Below are 15,415 nucleotides of genomic sequence, written 5' to 3'. Positions count from 1 at the left end.
CGCTTGTTTCCGAGCCGGGCTGCCTTTCGTGACGGACACAAAATGGCGGCGCCCACTTTGGGGGACCACTGAGAGTGCGACGCCCGTAAGCAGCGCCGGCGGCAGCGGGAGACGCTACAATGCGGTTGGCGAGGGTTGGTTTGCATGGGGTCTTCGCCGTCTACAAGCCCCCCGGCGTGGCGTGGATGGCCGTGCGGAACTCCGTGGAGACCCACCTGCTGAAAGGTGAGCCTTGGAAGAGGCCTTATCCTGCCTCTCGAGTCCCGCTCCTTACTATTGCAATACAGAGTGTTTCGTAATAAATGTGCTCTTAACCAGGGTTAAATAACCAGGATTATTTAAATCGAATTTTAAAAATAATATGCTTTTGGAGGAAAAATATTTCTAAAGTTAGTTTTCTGTTTTAGTTACATAATAGTCCAGAGCCTATTCATCTGGAAATAAGGATTTAAGTTTTTCATGTGTGCTAAAACTCAGTCTAAGTTGTTGTTTTTTAATCGTCTAACCGCATCAGTTAACAAGCGTGGATACATATAGTATAATGTTATTGTTTTAGTTAAATAAGTTGTTTAAATTGTTATTAAGGAAATTATTATTTTTCTCCTTCCAATAAAGTACAGCAGAAAAGTTGTCCAAATATAAACAATAATTTCATAATTATCTGTCTATGTATTTCTAATAGTATAACCAAATCAGTAATTTTTGATATAACTGTAAAAACTACTCTGAAAATTTATTATTCCAAAAATTAAACCTTTATCTGGTTGTCAGTCCCTTCTCCCTCCCCCAAGAGCCGCCACGCACCCTTTAAAGAGCACGCAGCTCTTGCAGGCTTTTGCTGGAGGTGGGGGAAGGGACAGAGGGCAGCCCCTCATTCCCTTCCCCCTCCTTCCAGAAAAGCCCCCAAGAGCCACACTCCCTTTCACGAGCCGCGTGGAGCGTGTGTGTGGCGCTTGGGGGCTTCTCTCTCCTGCGGAAAAGCATACAGGCTCTGCTCAGCACTTAAAAAAAAAAATTCTTGCATTCCCCTTCTAAAAACTAGGTGCGTCTTATAGAGCGAAAAATAAATCAAGACTTACTGACTTATGATTTAAATCACGATTAAAATCAATTTGATTTAAATCACAATTAAAATCAATTTGATTTAAATCTGGCGAACCAGAGCAGCGCACAGAAACACTGTTTATCTTCCTGCTGGAACGGTACCTATTTATCTATTTGCACTGGCGTGCTTTCGAACTCCTAGGTTGGCAGGAGCAGTGACTGAGCAACGGGAGCTCACCCCGTTGCGGGGATTCGAACTGCCGATCTTCTGATCGGCAAGTCCTAGGCTCTGTGTTTTAACCCACAGCCCCACCCGCGTGCCCTATTAATTAGTTAGCTGTACCTTAAAAAAAAATAAGCAGTTTTCTTCATTATTTTTTTTCTTTAGACTTGAACTCATTTAAGCGACCAGCACCACGACGGCTTGTACGTTTCCTGCCTAGCATGGTGGAAGGAAAGGATGGGAAGGAATTGACTATGACAGTTACGCAGCTCCCAGCTATGGCTGACCATCCTCTAGGTGAGATTTGAGCAGGGATGTAGGGTGGAGAAGGTGGCATCCTGGGCCTGATGATATCAGGACTAACTTATCCTTTTCAGGGACAGTGAACATAGTGGCCTCCGGATGCTCCAACCCCAATCAGCATGGCTAATGGGTAGAGATTATGTGAATTGTAGTCCAGCATCTGGAGAGCATCACTTTGCCTATGCCTGATTTGTATCTACCCAAGACTCTGCTTTTGAGTCTTGCCAATGTATGAATTGTGGCAGTGTTTCTTAAACTTTGGTCTCCTGCTGTTGTTGGACTACAACTCCCATCACCCCTGAGCACAGGTCCTGCCAGCTAGGGAAGATGGGATGTGTAGTCCAACAACAGCAAGGAAGTCCAAGTTTGAGAAACAATGGATTAAGGTAACAGACACTCACTGATGGGGCATTCTCAGGTGTGACACCTCTCTTGCCAATCCTTGGATGTTGGGCAAAGGTGGGATGGGCAAAAAGCCTTCAGGAATCTCTTCAGTTCTGCTTATTCTTGGTTTGCTACATCTGATATCACTTTCTTATTGTGTTCTGCTATTTATTGTGTTTTCGGTTTGAATTGTTGTTAGCTTTTGCATAGCGTTTTTGTTTGGTTGTTTTTAATTCCTAATCACCCCATAAATCAAGGGATAGCCAACATAATGCTCTCCAGATGCTCTGGACTAGAATTCCCAGTTGCTGGAAACTGCAGGAGGGGGAGAATGCTCTTGTGCACAGGTCTTGCTTGTAGGCTTCCTACAGTGGGCATCTGATTGGCCACTGTGAGAACAGAATGCTGGACAACATGGACCACTGGCCTGATCCAACAGGCTCTTCTTAGGTTCCATATACAGCCAATAGGGCCTGGTGATTTATTGATCTGTTGTCCAAAACCAGTTTAAAGTCCACATCATGATAATTGTTTAAAAATATTTGACCTGGTGATATATTGCAAATCACATTGTTGGAAAAACTGCAAAGCCAATGGATGCTTTTCTCATGATTCCTGCAACAGTGCAACCCATACTCAGCTCTCTCCTGCCTCCTGCAGGGGGCAGCAAACCACAGAGCAGGCACAGAGGAAAGCTGCCTTGCAGGAGCTTTTTTCTGGCAATGCCATGAGCTTCTTGCTTTAAGTGTATGCACTAGGCAGACAGGTAGGTAGGTGGTTGAGGGAGATGTCAGTCTGAGTTGTCTCTAGGCTTTGTGCTAGGAGCCCCTTTCCTCCTTCCTTTCTCCAATAGGGTTGTTTACTTCTGTTTCCCCCTCCAATAAAAATCTCAATAAAAGTCCCAATCTCCAGCTTGCCTAGCCCTTTAAATGGGAACAGTGGATTCTGGTGGTGCCATCTAACAGTCTGGAGTTACTCTCTGAGGATGATTCCAGATTGGGATAAAATGTGGCTGCCCAATTCCATTCTCCTCTGGAGATGAATTTGATGGTTGTCTGGAAACTCCTTCTGTTTACCCCCTGCTATGGTCTGTTCCAGCATCTGTGGCTCCTCAGTCTCAAAGCTTGCAGTTGACCCGCAATCTTGATTCAGATTCAGAAGCTGCGTTAGAATGTCTTGTTTTTCTCTGGCCTTTTAGTTTGGTTTTCATTTTGTGCCAGATTTTCTGCTCCCTGCTGAAATTTGTTGTTGGGTTTTTATTAGTTACTCATTTTAATTCCACTTATGAATTGCTTTGTTAAAAATATCTCAGAATTATTTATTTAAATATAAAAAAGCTTTCTTTGTGTTTTGTTTGAATTATTTACTGTATTGGTGAGATCAAGTTTTGTGCATGCCTTAAAAAATCGATCTTGATTTTCCTTTACAGTTTCTGGACCGATGTTCAGACACCTGAAAGTTGGAGTAGGCCACCATCTGGATCCAATGTCCTCTGGAGTGTTTGGTAAGTAAAAGATGCCTTAGCCAGTCATTGCTATTATATGGTGCTCCCAGAAGCATTATTACACTGTGGCTAAGGTACATGTGGCCAATAAATTGGATTGCATCCCAAAGCATTTGCTAATCTGGGCCAAATTCAAAGTGCTGGTTTTGACCTATAAAGACTTAAATACCTCAGGACCACAATACCTCAAGGGTATGAACCTACCCAGATCCTGCAATAATCCTCTGAGGCCCTTCTTCATGTGCCTCCTCCATGAGAGGTCCAGAGGGTGGCAACACGAGAATGGGCATTCTGCAGTGCTTCCCCTCCTCTTTGTGGAATGTTCTCCCCAGGGAGGTTTGTCTGATACCTTCAGGAGAAAACGGTTCCTTTTTAACCAGGCCTTTGAACTGATTAACATATTAAACCCCTTTTAAATGTGTTTGTTGGGGGAATGTGGGTTTTTTTTCTTGTTTATATCTTGTACTTTTATATTGTATTTTTATGTTGTGCACTGCCCTGAGATCCACAGGTGAAGGGTGGTATGCAAATTTAATTAATTATCATCATCTATAGTTCTGCAGGGGGGGTGTCTAAATAATCCCCCCCTTCTCTCATTTTCCCCTACCGTTGAAATCCAAAGCCATGTACAAATTCTTTCTTCCCAGTCAGACTTAAGGCTTGCCATGATCCAGGTGTATCTATTTACCTGTCCCTGGATTTGCAGTCAGAAAAAGTGACCTTTTTAACTTTGCCTGCCTAACTCTCCCACCCCTTCCTTTTTATATTTCAGTGCTTGGGGTGGGTAATGGCAACAAGTTGCTTCAAGCCTTGCACGATGCTCAACTCACCAGGGTAAGTATTTATTTTAATACAGTTATAAGTAGGGAATTATTATTAGACCTTAGAGATGGAAGGTACATTGGGATCCAGCCCCCTGCCTAGTGTGGAGTGTACAGTGTACAGGATGTACCATGCATGATGCAGCTACAGAATCCCTTATGGATGCCTACCTGGCCTCTGGTTAAATGCCTTCTACGAAGGAGAGCCCACCACCTTCCACCACTTTCCTTCTCACAGTTAGACTGCTCTTGTCATTGGGAAGTTTCTCCTGATGTTTAGCTGAAATCTGCTGCCCTTCCAGTTCAACCAATCCATTCTGGTCCTGCCCTTTGGAATAACAGAGAGCAAGTCTGCTTTCTGTTGCTCCAGAAAGCAGATAGTTGAAGACAACAATTGAATCTTTCATTAAATGCTGCTTCTCCAGACTGAACATCCCCAACTCCTTCATCTGTTCCTTTTGGTACTTAGTAGCCAGACTCTGAGGGGATGCGGGTGGGACTGTGGGTAAAACCTCAGCGCCTAGGTCGGCGGTTCGAATCCCCGCGGCGGGGTGCACTCCCGTTGCTTGGTCCCAGTGCCTGCCAACCTAGCAGTTCGAAAGCACGTCCAAGTGCAAATAGATAAATAGGGACCGCTTTATAGCAGGAAGGTAAACGGCGTTTCTGTGTGCTGCACTGGCTCACCAGAGCAGCTTCGTCACGCTGGCCCGGAAGTGTCTGCGGACAGCGCTGGCCCCCGGCCTCTTAAGCGAGATGGGCGCGCAACCCCAGAGTCGGACACGACTGGCCCGTACGGGCAGGGGTACCTTACCTTACTAGCCAGACTCTGCACCATCCTAAAGGTAAAGGGACTTGTCTCACCATGCATTTCTTCTTTTCAAAGACTTACACAGTTAGTGGCTTGTTTGGCAAAGCCACAGACGACTTCTCGGACACGGGCAAACTGATCGAGAAGGCAACATTTGGTAAGTTTATCCACAGGGATAGGTCTGGGGAACCTGTTGTGGTTCAAACTTACCTAGGTACAGCTGTGGGCAGGTTTAGGGGGTTGTACTAGATTACCCTGGGGTGTCCCTTCCAACTCTACAATTCTATGATTCTCCCCTGTCTCTCTGAAGCGCAGCACTCAGTCAGCTGGTCCTGAAAGCCCCGCTAGCTCAGCCTTCAGCAGGAGAGAGTTTGCTTTCTTTTCCACTGCCCAGAAACCAACTTGAGTTGGATTCTAGGTGCATGTTTTCCTCTTAGGAGGATAAAAGGTGAGCCCATCCCCCAGCAATGTTTTGAAACGGTGGAGTTTTAAAGCATCATATAAGTATCTTGAATTTGCTTTATATTTTATTGTGTGGTTGCCCCTTACTCATCCTGACCCCCCAAACCACTGGGGCTCCTTTTCATATTGTTTTCACCTGGGAATTTGCTTAGGAGGCAGCAGCATGTTTATAGTCTGTGTTTGAAATATATGTATTTAGCTCCAGGCTGTTGGATCACCTGGCCCATCCCTCTCAGTACTGTTTTCCCCCTTTCTTTGTCTGCAGACCACGTCACCAGGGAGCAGCTGGAGAGGATCCTTTCTGTTATCCAGGGGTCCCATCACAAGGCTTTACTGCAGTAAGTATCGCAAACGTGGGGGCTGTACCAGAGTGCCTGCTTTGCATGCAGAAGGTCCCAGGTTTGATCCCTGATAGCATCTGTTCAGATAGGAAGCCCCAGGAAAGACCTTTCCCTGAGAAACCCCTGCCAGTCAAAGCTGACAGTAGATTGGCAGATAAATGCTTCCACCTGTCAAAGCTGGCATGGACAATACCCTGTTCTGGTGCAATGAGGTAGCTTTTTGTTCTCCCAAATCTCAAGGTTTCAGGTGGTGCTTTTGCTGTCACTTGGGAACCAGTGGGAGAGCTTGCTGCTTTTGCTGCAATGAGACATCTTCTACAAGATTTAAGGGAAAGGGAGGGTGTGGGGACTTTCACACCTTCTCTGTTTCTTATGCTGACCATTCCCCAAAGAGCACCCACTCCGCCCCCCATGTACAAGAAGATTATTGGTATTGGCAGGCCTGGGCAGACTGCTGAGCTTTGCTGATCTTCCTTTGCTTGTCGTGGACCTTCAGGTAGCTGTTGCTGGACTCACAACTCCCATCATCCCAGGCCATTGGCCTTGCCATCGGGCTGGGGATAACTTCTGCAGATCAGTAGGCATGGCTGTGCCTTCCCTCTTTGCTCTTATATCCCAGTACATCCCAGCCTGCAACCCTCTTGCACCTTGCAAAACAACACACATACTGAAGGCACAATACATGAAATACTATTATTATTAATTAGTAAAATGATTAGTCATTCTTTGTGATGGCAACTCAAAATTTTGTAAGCAAAAAACAAACACATACATAACTGCATTAAAATCAACACACACAGTCCCACCAGTCTACCCATGCAAAAGTGCAATAGCTAGTTAAAAGCCAAAGACCTGATTAGAAAGTATGTTTTCATCTGACATCTAAAGATAAGAGGAGGCTTGTTTCTCAGTGGCTCCTGACTAGGATGAACAGGCTGCAATGCAGTTTGCAGAGAACTCATGTTCTCCTCCAGACCTCCTCCTTTCCACTCATGGCATCCCCAGGAGCCCCTTGTTTACTTTGTCCATAGAAGCAAAGTCTTCTCTGGTTTGAGGGATACCCTGCCCATGCAAAATATCCCCTGGTGGAGCCCCTCTTATGTTAGCAGTGGGGTGGGGGCGGCAGCAGCAGCAGTAGCTGTACTTCAAGGTGGCTGTAAAGCTGGCATTTATAATTTCATACATTGTTCCAGAGCACCCTAAGTCATGCTCCGGAAGTGTAAATAGTGGATTGCAGGCCCTTCCAGCTGTGGGGTGTGGGGAGGCTAGCACAGCAGGCAACTCAATGCTGGTAGGCCCTGGCGGCTGCTGCTTTCAGACCTACACAGAAATGAATGGTTCTTTTCGTTCTGTCCCTCCTTTTGTAAAAAATGAAAGTTGTAATTTTCACGTTACTAAATAAGCATGCTAAATAGTTTGTGTGGTAGACTGATGGACATGAGCTAATAGAGGGAGTGTGGTGCAACTCAGGAATGGTTTGAATGTTGCCTAGCTGGCCTTAGGTGGGCTCTTGTTTTTTTTAGCTCCTTCCCAGCTATTTGCAATGTGTGCATATTAACACTGACCTGTCTTACAGGAGTGTTGTAAAGATTAGTGAGTTGTGATATGTAATGTGCTTTGAATGCTCCTATGCGCCTAATTGACAGCTAAGTGTTAATTGCTATTCCTATAACTATTTCACTAGAATTCCCATTACTAAATAAATGACTTGGTGTTTTATCTCTCCCTCCTTCTGAGGTGCCATACATGATTCTGCACTCACATCCCAGTGGGATTCATGGCTGAGTGTGGTTTCCCCATTCCAAATTTGCCACACTAGCCACTACACCTGCCTTCCCCAACCTTGTGCCTTCCAAATGTTGCTGGATGGCAACTCCCATGTTCCCTGATGGTTAACTGTGCTACCTGGGAATTGGGAGTTTGGCTTCTACCAGCCAAAGCTCTCTGAGCTTCCCCCAAAATAGAGGCTGCGCTCATAGAGGAGGAGGATGGAAGAGTTGATAGCCGGAAGTTAGTTTTATAGAGACAAAGGGGTTTTTCTGGGCTGAAGCAACAGCACCTTTCCTCCAAGACGTTCATTGGGATGGGAACTTTGCATGGTGCTCTTTAGATTAATCATCCTGGAGTTGGAAGGTGAAAACTGTTTGCCGCAGGTGGGGCTTGCTCTGCTTCCAGGCCCTTCCATAACTAGGGAAGTCCAAAGGCCCTTATGCCGAAGGTGAGCAGGAGTGCTAGGGTGGGGTGGGAGGTCAGTCAGCCAGGAGCCCTGCTGTCCTCCTCACCCCACGTCTTGTTTCCTTCTCTCCCTCAGGCCTCCTCCGTCCCTTTCCTTCCTTCCGCTGCGTCATTACTGCCTGCCCAGAGAGCATGAGGAGCTGAAGAGCTCCCAGCCTCTAAGCTTCCGGAACAGCCGTGCCCACCCTCGGAAATGGAGTGTGGCACAGTCCATGGGCAGCGACCATCAGAAGCCAGTGTGGCGGGTGGTGCTGATTTGTGTCTCAGGAATGGCATTTCTAGCATGGTGTGCACTGCGCCGCAAGACTGACATTGACAGGCTTCTAGAGGATGCCATGGAGGAGGACTCCCCAGAGCAGGATTCCCAAATGCTTCCATCCGAACAGGGGAAGCCTTGATGCAGGGGTGGTGGGCAAGGACCTCTTGCCACTCTGGATTCCTGATTCCACCCCCCACCCCCCAGGCTGGGTCCCTGAAACTGCTGGTTCTATGGTATGGGTGTGCATTAAAGCAAAGAAGGACCGCCACAGAGGACGTCAAAAGACATTTCCTGAACATGGACAGCATAGTTCTGTTCCCAGTAGAAAGCAACACAGAAAGTTCTTTTTCAAAGCAAGAGAAGCCATATGGTGGAGCTCAATTGGTTAAAGAGGGACGCTATTCTGTGTTGTAGGCACACTCCCTTTTATGTGTGAAGAGAAGGAAATTTGTCTAAACATTGTGCACCTGCTGATTCTGTTGGCTCTTAATGCTTGGTTGTAGTTGGTTTAAGATAATAAAATAATAATTGCCTAGATCCAGGTTTGAGGCAAATACTCTCTTGGTGAGAATGCCCCAGGAGAGGTTTTAAATCACAAAACATGCAACAAAGAAAAGTGTGGAAATATAGGCTGTTAGACCCCTCCGAGTTTCTTCCAAAGTTCTCCTTTACTTCTCCTTTAGCATGGAGTGAGCAGCCCAGAAGTCCTTTCTGGTCAGTCTCACATGATGGAAGGGGGTAAACAAAAGGCTTTGTGTAGGTGCAAACGCTCCCCGTGCTCTTCCTGAGGCTGGAAAGGGGTTGACTGAGTAAAACTGAATTACTGTGTTGCAAAATGATGCATGTCTAAAAAGTTTATCACCAACATGAAAAGTTTGCAAAGCTCTGGCTTGCTCTATGGTCTTAACCTCTTCATGCATTAACTACAGCAGGGTGGCCTAACTTTTCATACCAATGGGCCACAAGCGTACTTTGACACGAAACCTACAGGCTGCCTTGTCACATGGGGGTGGGTGGGCCAAGGCCAAAATTTGAAGGCCCCGCCCCCATCCCTCATGCTGCCTTCCCAGAGCCAGCTGTGGGAAGGAGGTGTGAGGCTCAGGCAAAGTCCCAGAGTGCCTTCCCAAAGCTGTAAAAGTGCTAACTAGGCTTTGGGAACTGTGAGGACTGTGGGGTGTGTTGGTGGGTGTGTCAAAATGTTGCTGAGGGCTGGGCCATGTGTTGGATCACCCTGAACTACAGCTAAGCATGCTGTATCATCCCTGACCATTTGCCATGCCGGATGAAGCTGATGGGGATTGGGAGTCCAGCAACATCTGGAGGACCACAGGTTCCCCAACCCTAGACTACTCTCATGGAGTAGTGATACTTCTTCCAACCTACTCCCCACCTAATGATAAAATTGGAGAAAACATGAACAGAAATGAATGGCCTGTTAGCTATTTAAGGATGCAAATCCCATATGCATGACTTGTCTATTCCAAAATATATCTTGTATACATCTGAATGCTTCAGAATAAGTATTATGAAAATTCAGATAAGAAACCACACAAAATTTTAATAGCTACATAGCCTAATCAAGACTTGAATGAATGAATGGCACCAGCCAGGCTGTTTGGACCATCCATTAATTTTAAAATATGTAACAGAGGTTATTACTCAGTAAGGTAGTAACCCTTGATGTGGACTGCACCTCTTTAGACTGAAGGTGGGAGCTCACATGATTGTTCCTTGATACCAAAAAAATCCCTGCACATAGAAGAAGACGAAGAGTTTGGATTTGATATCCCGCTTTATCACTACCCTAAGGAGTCTTAAAGCGGCTAACAATCTTCTTTTCCCTTCCTCCCCACAACAAACACTCTGTAAGGTGAGTGGGGCTGAGAGACTTCAGAGAAGTGTGACTAGCCCAAGGTCACCCAGTAGCTGCATGTGGAGGAGCGGGGAAGCGAACCCAGTTCACCACATTACGAACTAGTCAGGCTAGCCTTGCTTTTGAGATTCTCTTTTGCACACAGGAACACTCAGTCATGTGAGTCCCCCATCTACAGTCTGAAGTAGTATGGTCCAGATGAAGGGCTGCCACCTCAGAGAGAACTACCTGATGCTTCTGCAGTTGTTAGCTTGTTTCTTCAGCATATGGCAGGATATTACTTCGGGAAAAGCTAATATTGATTAGCAAAGTGGTTATGAAGAAAGCTGGCAAAAAAGTGTGGCCTCTCCCTTTGTTGCCACTGTTTTTATGTATTAAGGTTTAATTAAAATACAGACTGTGGACATGGGTTAAAGTGACAGCCTTTGTGCACAACCTGTACAATAACTTTGGGGTGTGTTGAATAATCATTTGTTGGTCTGTTTGAAAGATCAGCTTGGCAGATGATATCCTTTCCAATGAAGAGATCCTATAGGGGGTGTGGGGTGGAGAGGATATGAAGTTGGAGACATCTGTAATGCAGATTTGGGAAGCAGTGGCTGCATCCAACTGGAAACCTTAAGAGCAAGTGTATCTGCTTCAACTTTCCACAAAAAAAGTGTGTGATGTACATAAGTCAGCCTTGTGTTTAAGCACTGGTCTAGTAGCCACAGGCAACCACGAATTACATGCAGATAAGTGAACTGGAAGAGGAGACACATCATGTTCCATCCCTTCTCTGTATCTAACAAAGAAACCAGGTGGGCTGTACTTAGAGTAGAAACACAGCAGCCTGCTCCAAGAAGGGCAGAACTCCCTATCCCTCCTAAGTAGCTATTTTGTGGGTTTATTTACTGTGTTGACTGTTTCTTAGCCTAAGTCATTCACTGAGGTTGTTAACCTCTGCTTGTACCCCATAGAAAAAACTAAGAACATTGCACACAGAAAACCAGCCAGTATGGGTAGAAAAGATATTTCCCCTGACAAACTAGTTCTATCTGCAGGGTCTTTTGTTTGTATGAAGGCACATTCGGTCATGTGAACCCCCACCGCCAGTGTCTTAAGGGCTTAGACACAGCCTAACCACCTAAGCAACCATGAGGCCTTAAAAGTTGAATGACTGGAGAGACCTGTCAGGAGTAAGCATGGACCAAAGGTACCAAATAGTATGGGAAACAGCCCTACTAGAAAAAATAACCAATAAACTAAAACTGACACGGGGACAAACAGAAGAAGACGCCTTCACCCCGGTATGGCTCCCCTTTATCACGTACACAGCCCCACAAGACAATGACAAAAATCCACCAACAGTATGGCTAACCTGATCCAAAACACCCACCCACCCCACTCACACACAATAATTTTTTTTTGTTTTGACACAAAAACAAAGATCACCACAGCCAATCACAAACAAACAACCACACCCTAGGCCAACCCCAACCTCTCTCACCACCAAAGGAACACAAGTGAACAGCAGAGAACCGGCACGAGTAATGCTGACACCAAACCCTACACATATTAAGCAAAATAGAAACATTGCCACCCGACCCCACCCATCTTCCCCCCCTCCACCCCTTTTCTTCCTAATGTCTCAACAAATGAAACTGATTTGTAAAAATGTTACAGGGAAAAAATACGAGAGATATTACACATACTTCTGCAAAACAAGAAAATCTTTTTTTAAAAAAAGCTGAATGACTAAAACCACCATTTATGTCAGAATCTGGCAATTTCATCTCCATATTGTGATACAAAGGGTCACTGCACAAATTTTCCGTTTTTACTGGCTGCTTAAGCATTTTTGATAGCTTTCAGGTGTTTATGCATTGTGTGAAGTTGACAATCAGAAATGCAATTTCCATGAGTCTTATGACATTCCCCAGCCCCTATAATTTGGGGAAATGGCTATTGAGTGTACCTGATTATAGGAGAGCCATCCTTGGAGATAACAGGCTGTGTTCGGGTGGGCAAAATGTATTGCACAAACCAGCCAGACAGTAGCTGTGCAAATCCAGCAGCAGGAGAGTTCAACCTCCCTTCCCTGATCTATTCCCTTCCTTTGCCTCCATCCAGGTATGCTAATATTGACTTGAAAACCCAAGAGGCCTATGAGCTGGCAGTGAAAGGATTAATTCGTCCCATGGAGAAAAGCCCACCCTTAATCACAGCAGTGCGAAGCCTCCAGTTTGCACCACCAGAATTCCAGCTAGGTATGGCTAGGGATGTATTTCAAATCCCACGGCAGATTTCCAATTATTATTATTTCTTTAATTGAGACATTTACAACTTTAGGGGTACGAAGGACCAAGAAGCAAGTGCTAAGAGAGATGTTTGCCCAAGAGATCAGAAAGCAGCTGACAGTTCACAGCAGAGAATACTAGCCCACATGGAGAAATGGTGCAGGAGCTTCTCACAGCAGCCCCCCACTCCTAAGGAGAATCCCATAATAGAGCCAGCTGTGTTGATCCATAGTCTTTGACTGTGTTCACACTCTTACCTGCTGAGTTCACTCATCTAGGCAGTTATTATCTGGGCGTAGGGTTATTATGAAGATAAAATGGGACAGCCCTCAGATCCGGATTTTGGCATGAGCCACAGAGTTCTGACCATTTAGCGCTATAATAAATCTTCGTTGCATCCTCCTTGTCCTTTTGGCTCCCTTCCTTTGGGGAAGATTGTGACCTCCATCCAAGGGAAGAACTTTCAGGGCAATAATTTTGCAACATCACTGGGTTTTCAATGGCTGGGAGACCAGAATGGATTTTCATTGGGACTTCTAGTGACAACCGGTTGAATTCAATGCACTAAAGTTTTTAGCTTTGTCTATTAAATGCAAGTAAAACCAACATGCCAAGTTAGATCATGCTCTAGTGTTTAAGATATCAGAAAATTTTCGAGTGCTAATTACCCTGATTTCTGTAGTATCCTTCCCCTAACTGGAAAGTTTTCAATTTCAAACTTTTTTGGGAAACCCCACCTCACTGCCTGCTTGTATTGACAATTATTTCTGTCCCCTTAGAAATCCACTGTTTGCATGAGACCCAGCAATACCTTCGGAAGATAGTTCACGAGATCGGTTTGGAGTTGAAGTCAGTTGCGGTCTGCACACAAGTGAGGCGGGTACGAGACGGCATTTTCACTCTGGAGGATGCCCTCTTGAGAACACAGTGGAACTTGCATAACATCCGAAATGCGATCCTGAAGTCCAAGCTTAGAGTAGAAACTGAGATACAAAAAAGCCTTGCTTATGAGGGAGAGGAGGAAACTACGGCCTCTCCGGTTGCAGGTGACACACAGCTGAGCGAGAGGGAAGATGCCTTGCCGCAAGCTCAGTGATAAAATTGTGAATATCTTGTACTACATGGAAAATGGTTAAGTGCGGATGTGGAAAGCACCCTGGAATTTTTATCCTTCCCCACTTTGCTGCTGAAGCTTGCTGCCCTGTTTCAAGCTGTTCTAAAACTCATCACTCTCAAAACTCTCCGGCGATGAAACATTTGCAGTATCTGATCCTGCACGTGTGGAAAAAGCAGAAGCTGTTTCTGAACCACATGAAAACACAGCTTTTTACCTTCTGTCGAAGCTTGGATGTTTCAGCCAAAGGATTTGTAGAGCTGGTTAATTTGCTGCATAAAACAACCTGGCTGTTACTTAAATGTATTTTTAAAAAACAAATCCACCTGTGAATTCCGACTGCTGTATGATGCTTTGATTTATTCATATTGCCATGATTAAAATTCTGAAACTCATTTATGAGTTTATTGTTAAATTCAAGCCTGAAAATGTGTGAGAGGAGTGGGTGGGTGGCAGTAACTTCTGGTATCACTCCAAACGAGTTAAGGAAATTTTACTATAACTTGGTATGACTATTACTTGACAGAACCTTGGTTTGCAGTCATCCTGCAAATCAGAATTAGAAACTAGCTTGAAGTAGGATTGTAAACCATTATTTATGCTAACTATGGTTTGGTGTGTTGCCTGAATTGGCAAAGTTACTGCTGTCACAGAGGACACGGGCTCTGCGATAAATTGCCATATCGTTGAATACCAATATTGAAATAACATTGTGATAAATGTTTCAATAAGGCACTCTTGTTGTTTAGTCGTTTAGTCATGTCTGACCCTTCGTGACCTCATGGGCCAGAGCACGCCAGGCACTCCTGTCTTCCACTGCCTCCCGCAGTTTGGTCAAACTCATGCTGGTAGCTTCGATAACACTATCCAACCATCTTGTCCTCTGTCGTCCCCTTCTCCTTGTGCCCTCCATCTTTCCCAACATCAGGGTCTTTTCCAGGGAGTCTTCTCTTCTCATGAGGTGGCCAAAATATTGGAGCCTCAGCTTCAGGATCTATCCTTCCAGTGAGCACTCAGGGCTGATTTCCTTTAGAATGGAGAGGTTTGATCTTCTTGCAGTCCATGGGACTCTCAAGAGCCTCCTTAAGCACCATAATTCAAAAGCATCAATTCTTCGGTGATCAGCCTTCTTTATGGTCCAGCTCTCACTTCCATACATCACTACCGGGAAAACCATGGCTTTAACTATACGGACCTTTGTTGGCAAGGTGATGTCACTATACCTGTGAACAAATGGTGGAGATATGACAGCAAACCAGCAACACAGGTATCTTTCCACCTAAGGCTTGGTTAATTATGCAGAGCTTGCTAACAATCCAGGAGGAACCCCCCATGGCTAGACAATCAAAGTTCCAGTGGCAAAGTAAAAAAAGAACAAAGAACGTAAACGAACAACTGGAAAGCATTCTTTCTTCCATCACACTCACTGGTGAAAAAAGAGGCAGAAGAGTTTTTGTTTTTATTTTCTGGAGGTGTTTATGTTCTTGGTTCCTCCTAAATAGCTTTCCTCCATATTGAAAAGCGTTTTAAAAATTTATTTAAAGCAGACTCTTTTTGCTTGCCCTCCCTCCCTTTGATAAAAAGGGAGAGACTGGTGGAATGGGAGCTTTGGGGGTGGGCAATAGGCGGTGTGTGGAGGATATGTGTAGTTTTAGAAGCACAGCGCTCTAATTTATTGTGTATTCTATTTGACCCGCTGCCCTACATTTTATTTCTAAAAGAAGATTCACAGGCTAGTGGAGTCACCGTGTGATTGCCACCCTCA

The 15,415-nt window shown here is 45.1% G+C and overlaps 1 protein-coding gene and 1 long non-coding RNA gene across 3 annotated transcripts; one reads left to right on the top strand and one right to left on the bottom strand.

Annotated features, from left to right (window-relative positions):
* Positions 1–10: 10 nt before the first annotated feature.
* TRUB2 (TruB pseudouridine synthase family member 2) lies at positions 11–14,045 on the top strand. Of its 2 annotated transcripts, XM_081896606.1 has the most exons (8): positions 11–225; positions 1,433–1,564; positions 3,384–3,458; positions 4,231–4,292; positions 5,163–5,244; positions 5,815–5,887; positions 12,370–12,506; positions 13,316–14,045. In XM_081896606.1, exons 1-8 carry the CDS (start codon positions 120–122, stop codon positions 13,630–13,632), a joined length of 984 nt encoding a protein of 327 aa, XP_081752732.1. In that variant the 5' UTR covers positions 11–119; the 3' UTR covers positions 13,633–14,045. The 2 variants fall into 2 exon arrangements, with proteins under 2 accessions (XP_081752732.1, XP_081752733.1); XM_081896607.1 differs by lacking the exons at positions 12,370–12,506; positions 13,316–14,045 and adding an exon at positions 8,202–8,921.
* On the bottom strand, positions 2,703–3,457 carry LOC309361583. The gene is made up of 3 exons (XR_014164531.1): positions 3,322–3,457; positions 2,931–3,033; positions 2,703–2,816 (listed from the first exon to the last, which is right to left on the bottom strand). It is a non-coding gene; the product is annotated as an uncharacterized lncRNA (long non-coding RNA).
* Positions 14,046–15,415: the final 1,370 nt, after the last annotated feature.

The sequence above is a fragment of the Podarcis melisellensis genome (assembly GCF_964234715.1).
Source record: "Podarcis melisellensis genome assembly, chromosome: Z".
NCBI lineage: Eukaryota > Metazoa > Chordata > Lepidosauria > Squamata > Lacertidae > Podarcis > Podarcis melisellensis.
The sequence above is the reverse complement of the archived record's forward strand: the minus strand, read 5'-3'. Positions and strand labels throughout refer to the sequence as shown.

What these genes read in the sequence shown, in the direction of transcription:
- TRUB2 (XM_081896606.1), top strand. Translation starts at nt 120, where the DNA reads ATGCGGTTGGCGAGGGTTGGTTTGCATGGGGTCTTCGCCGTCTACAAG. An exon ending in ACGATGCTCAACTCACCAGG is followed by an intron (nt 4,293 to 5,162) that starts GTAAGTATTTAT and finishes TTCTTTTCAAAG; the next exon opens with ACTTACACAGTTAGTGGCTT. An exon ending in ACCACCAGAATTCCAGCTAG is followed by an intron (nt 12,507 to 13,315) that starts GTATGGCTAGGG and finishes CTGTCCCCTTAG; the next exon opens with AAATCCACTGTTTGCATGAG.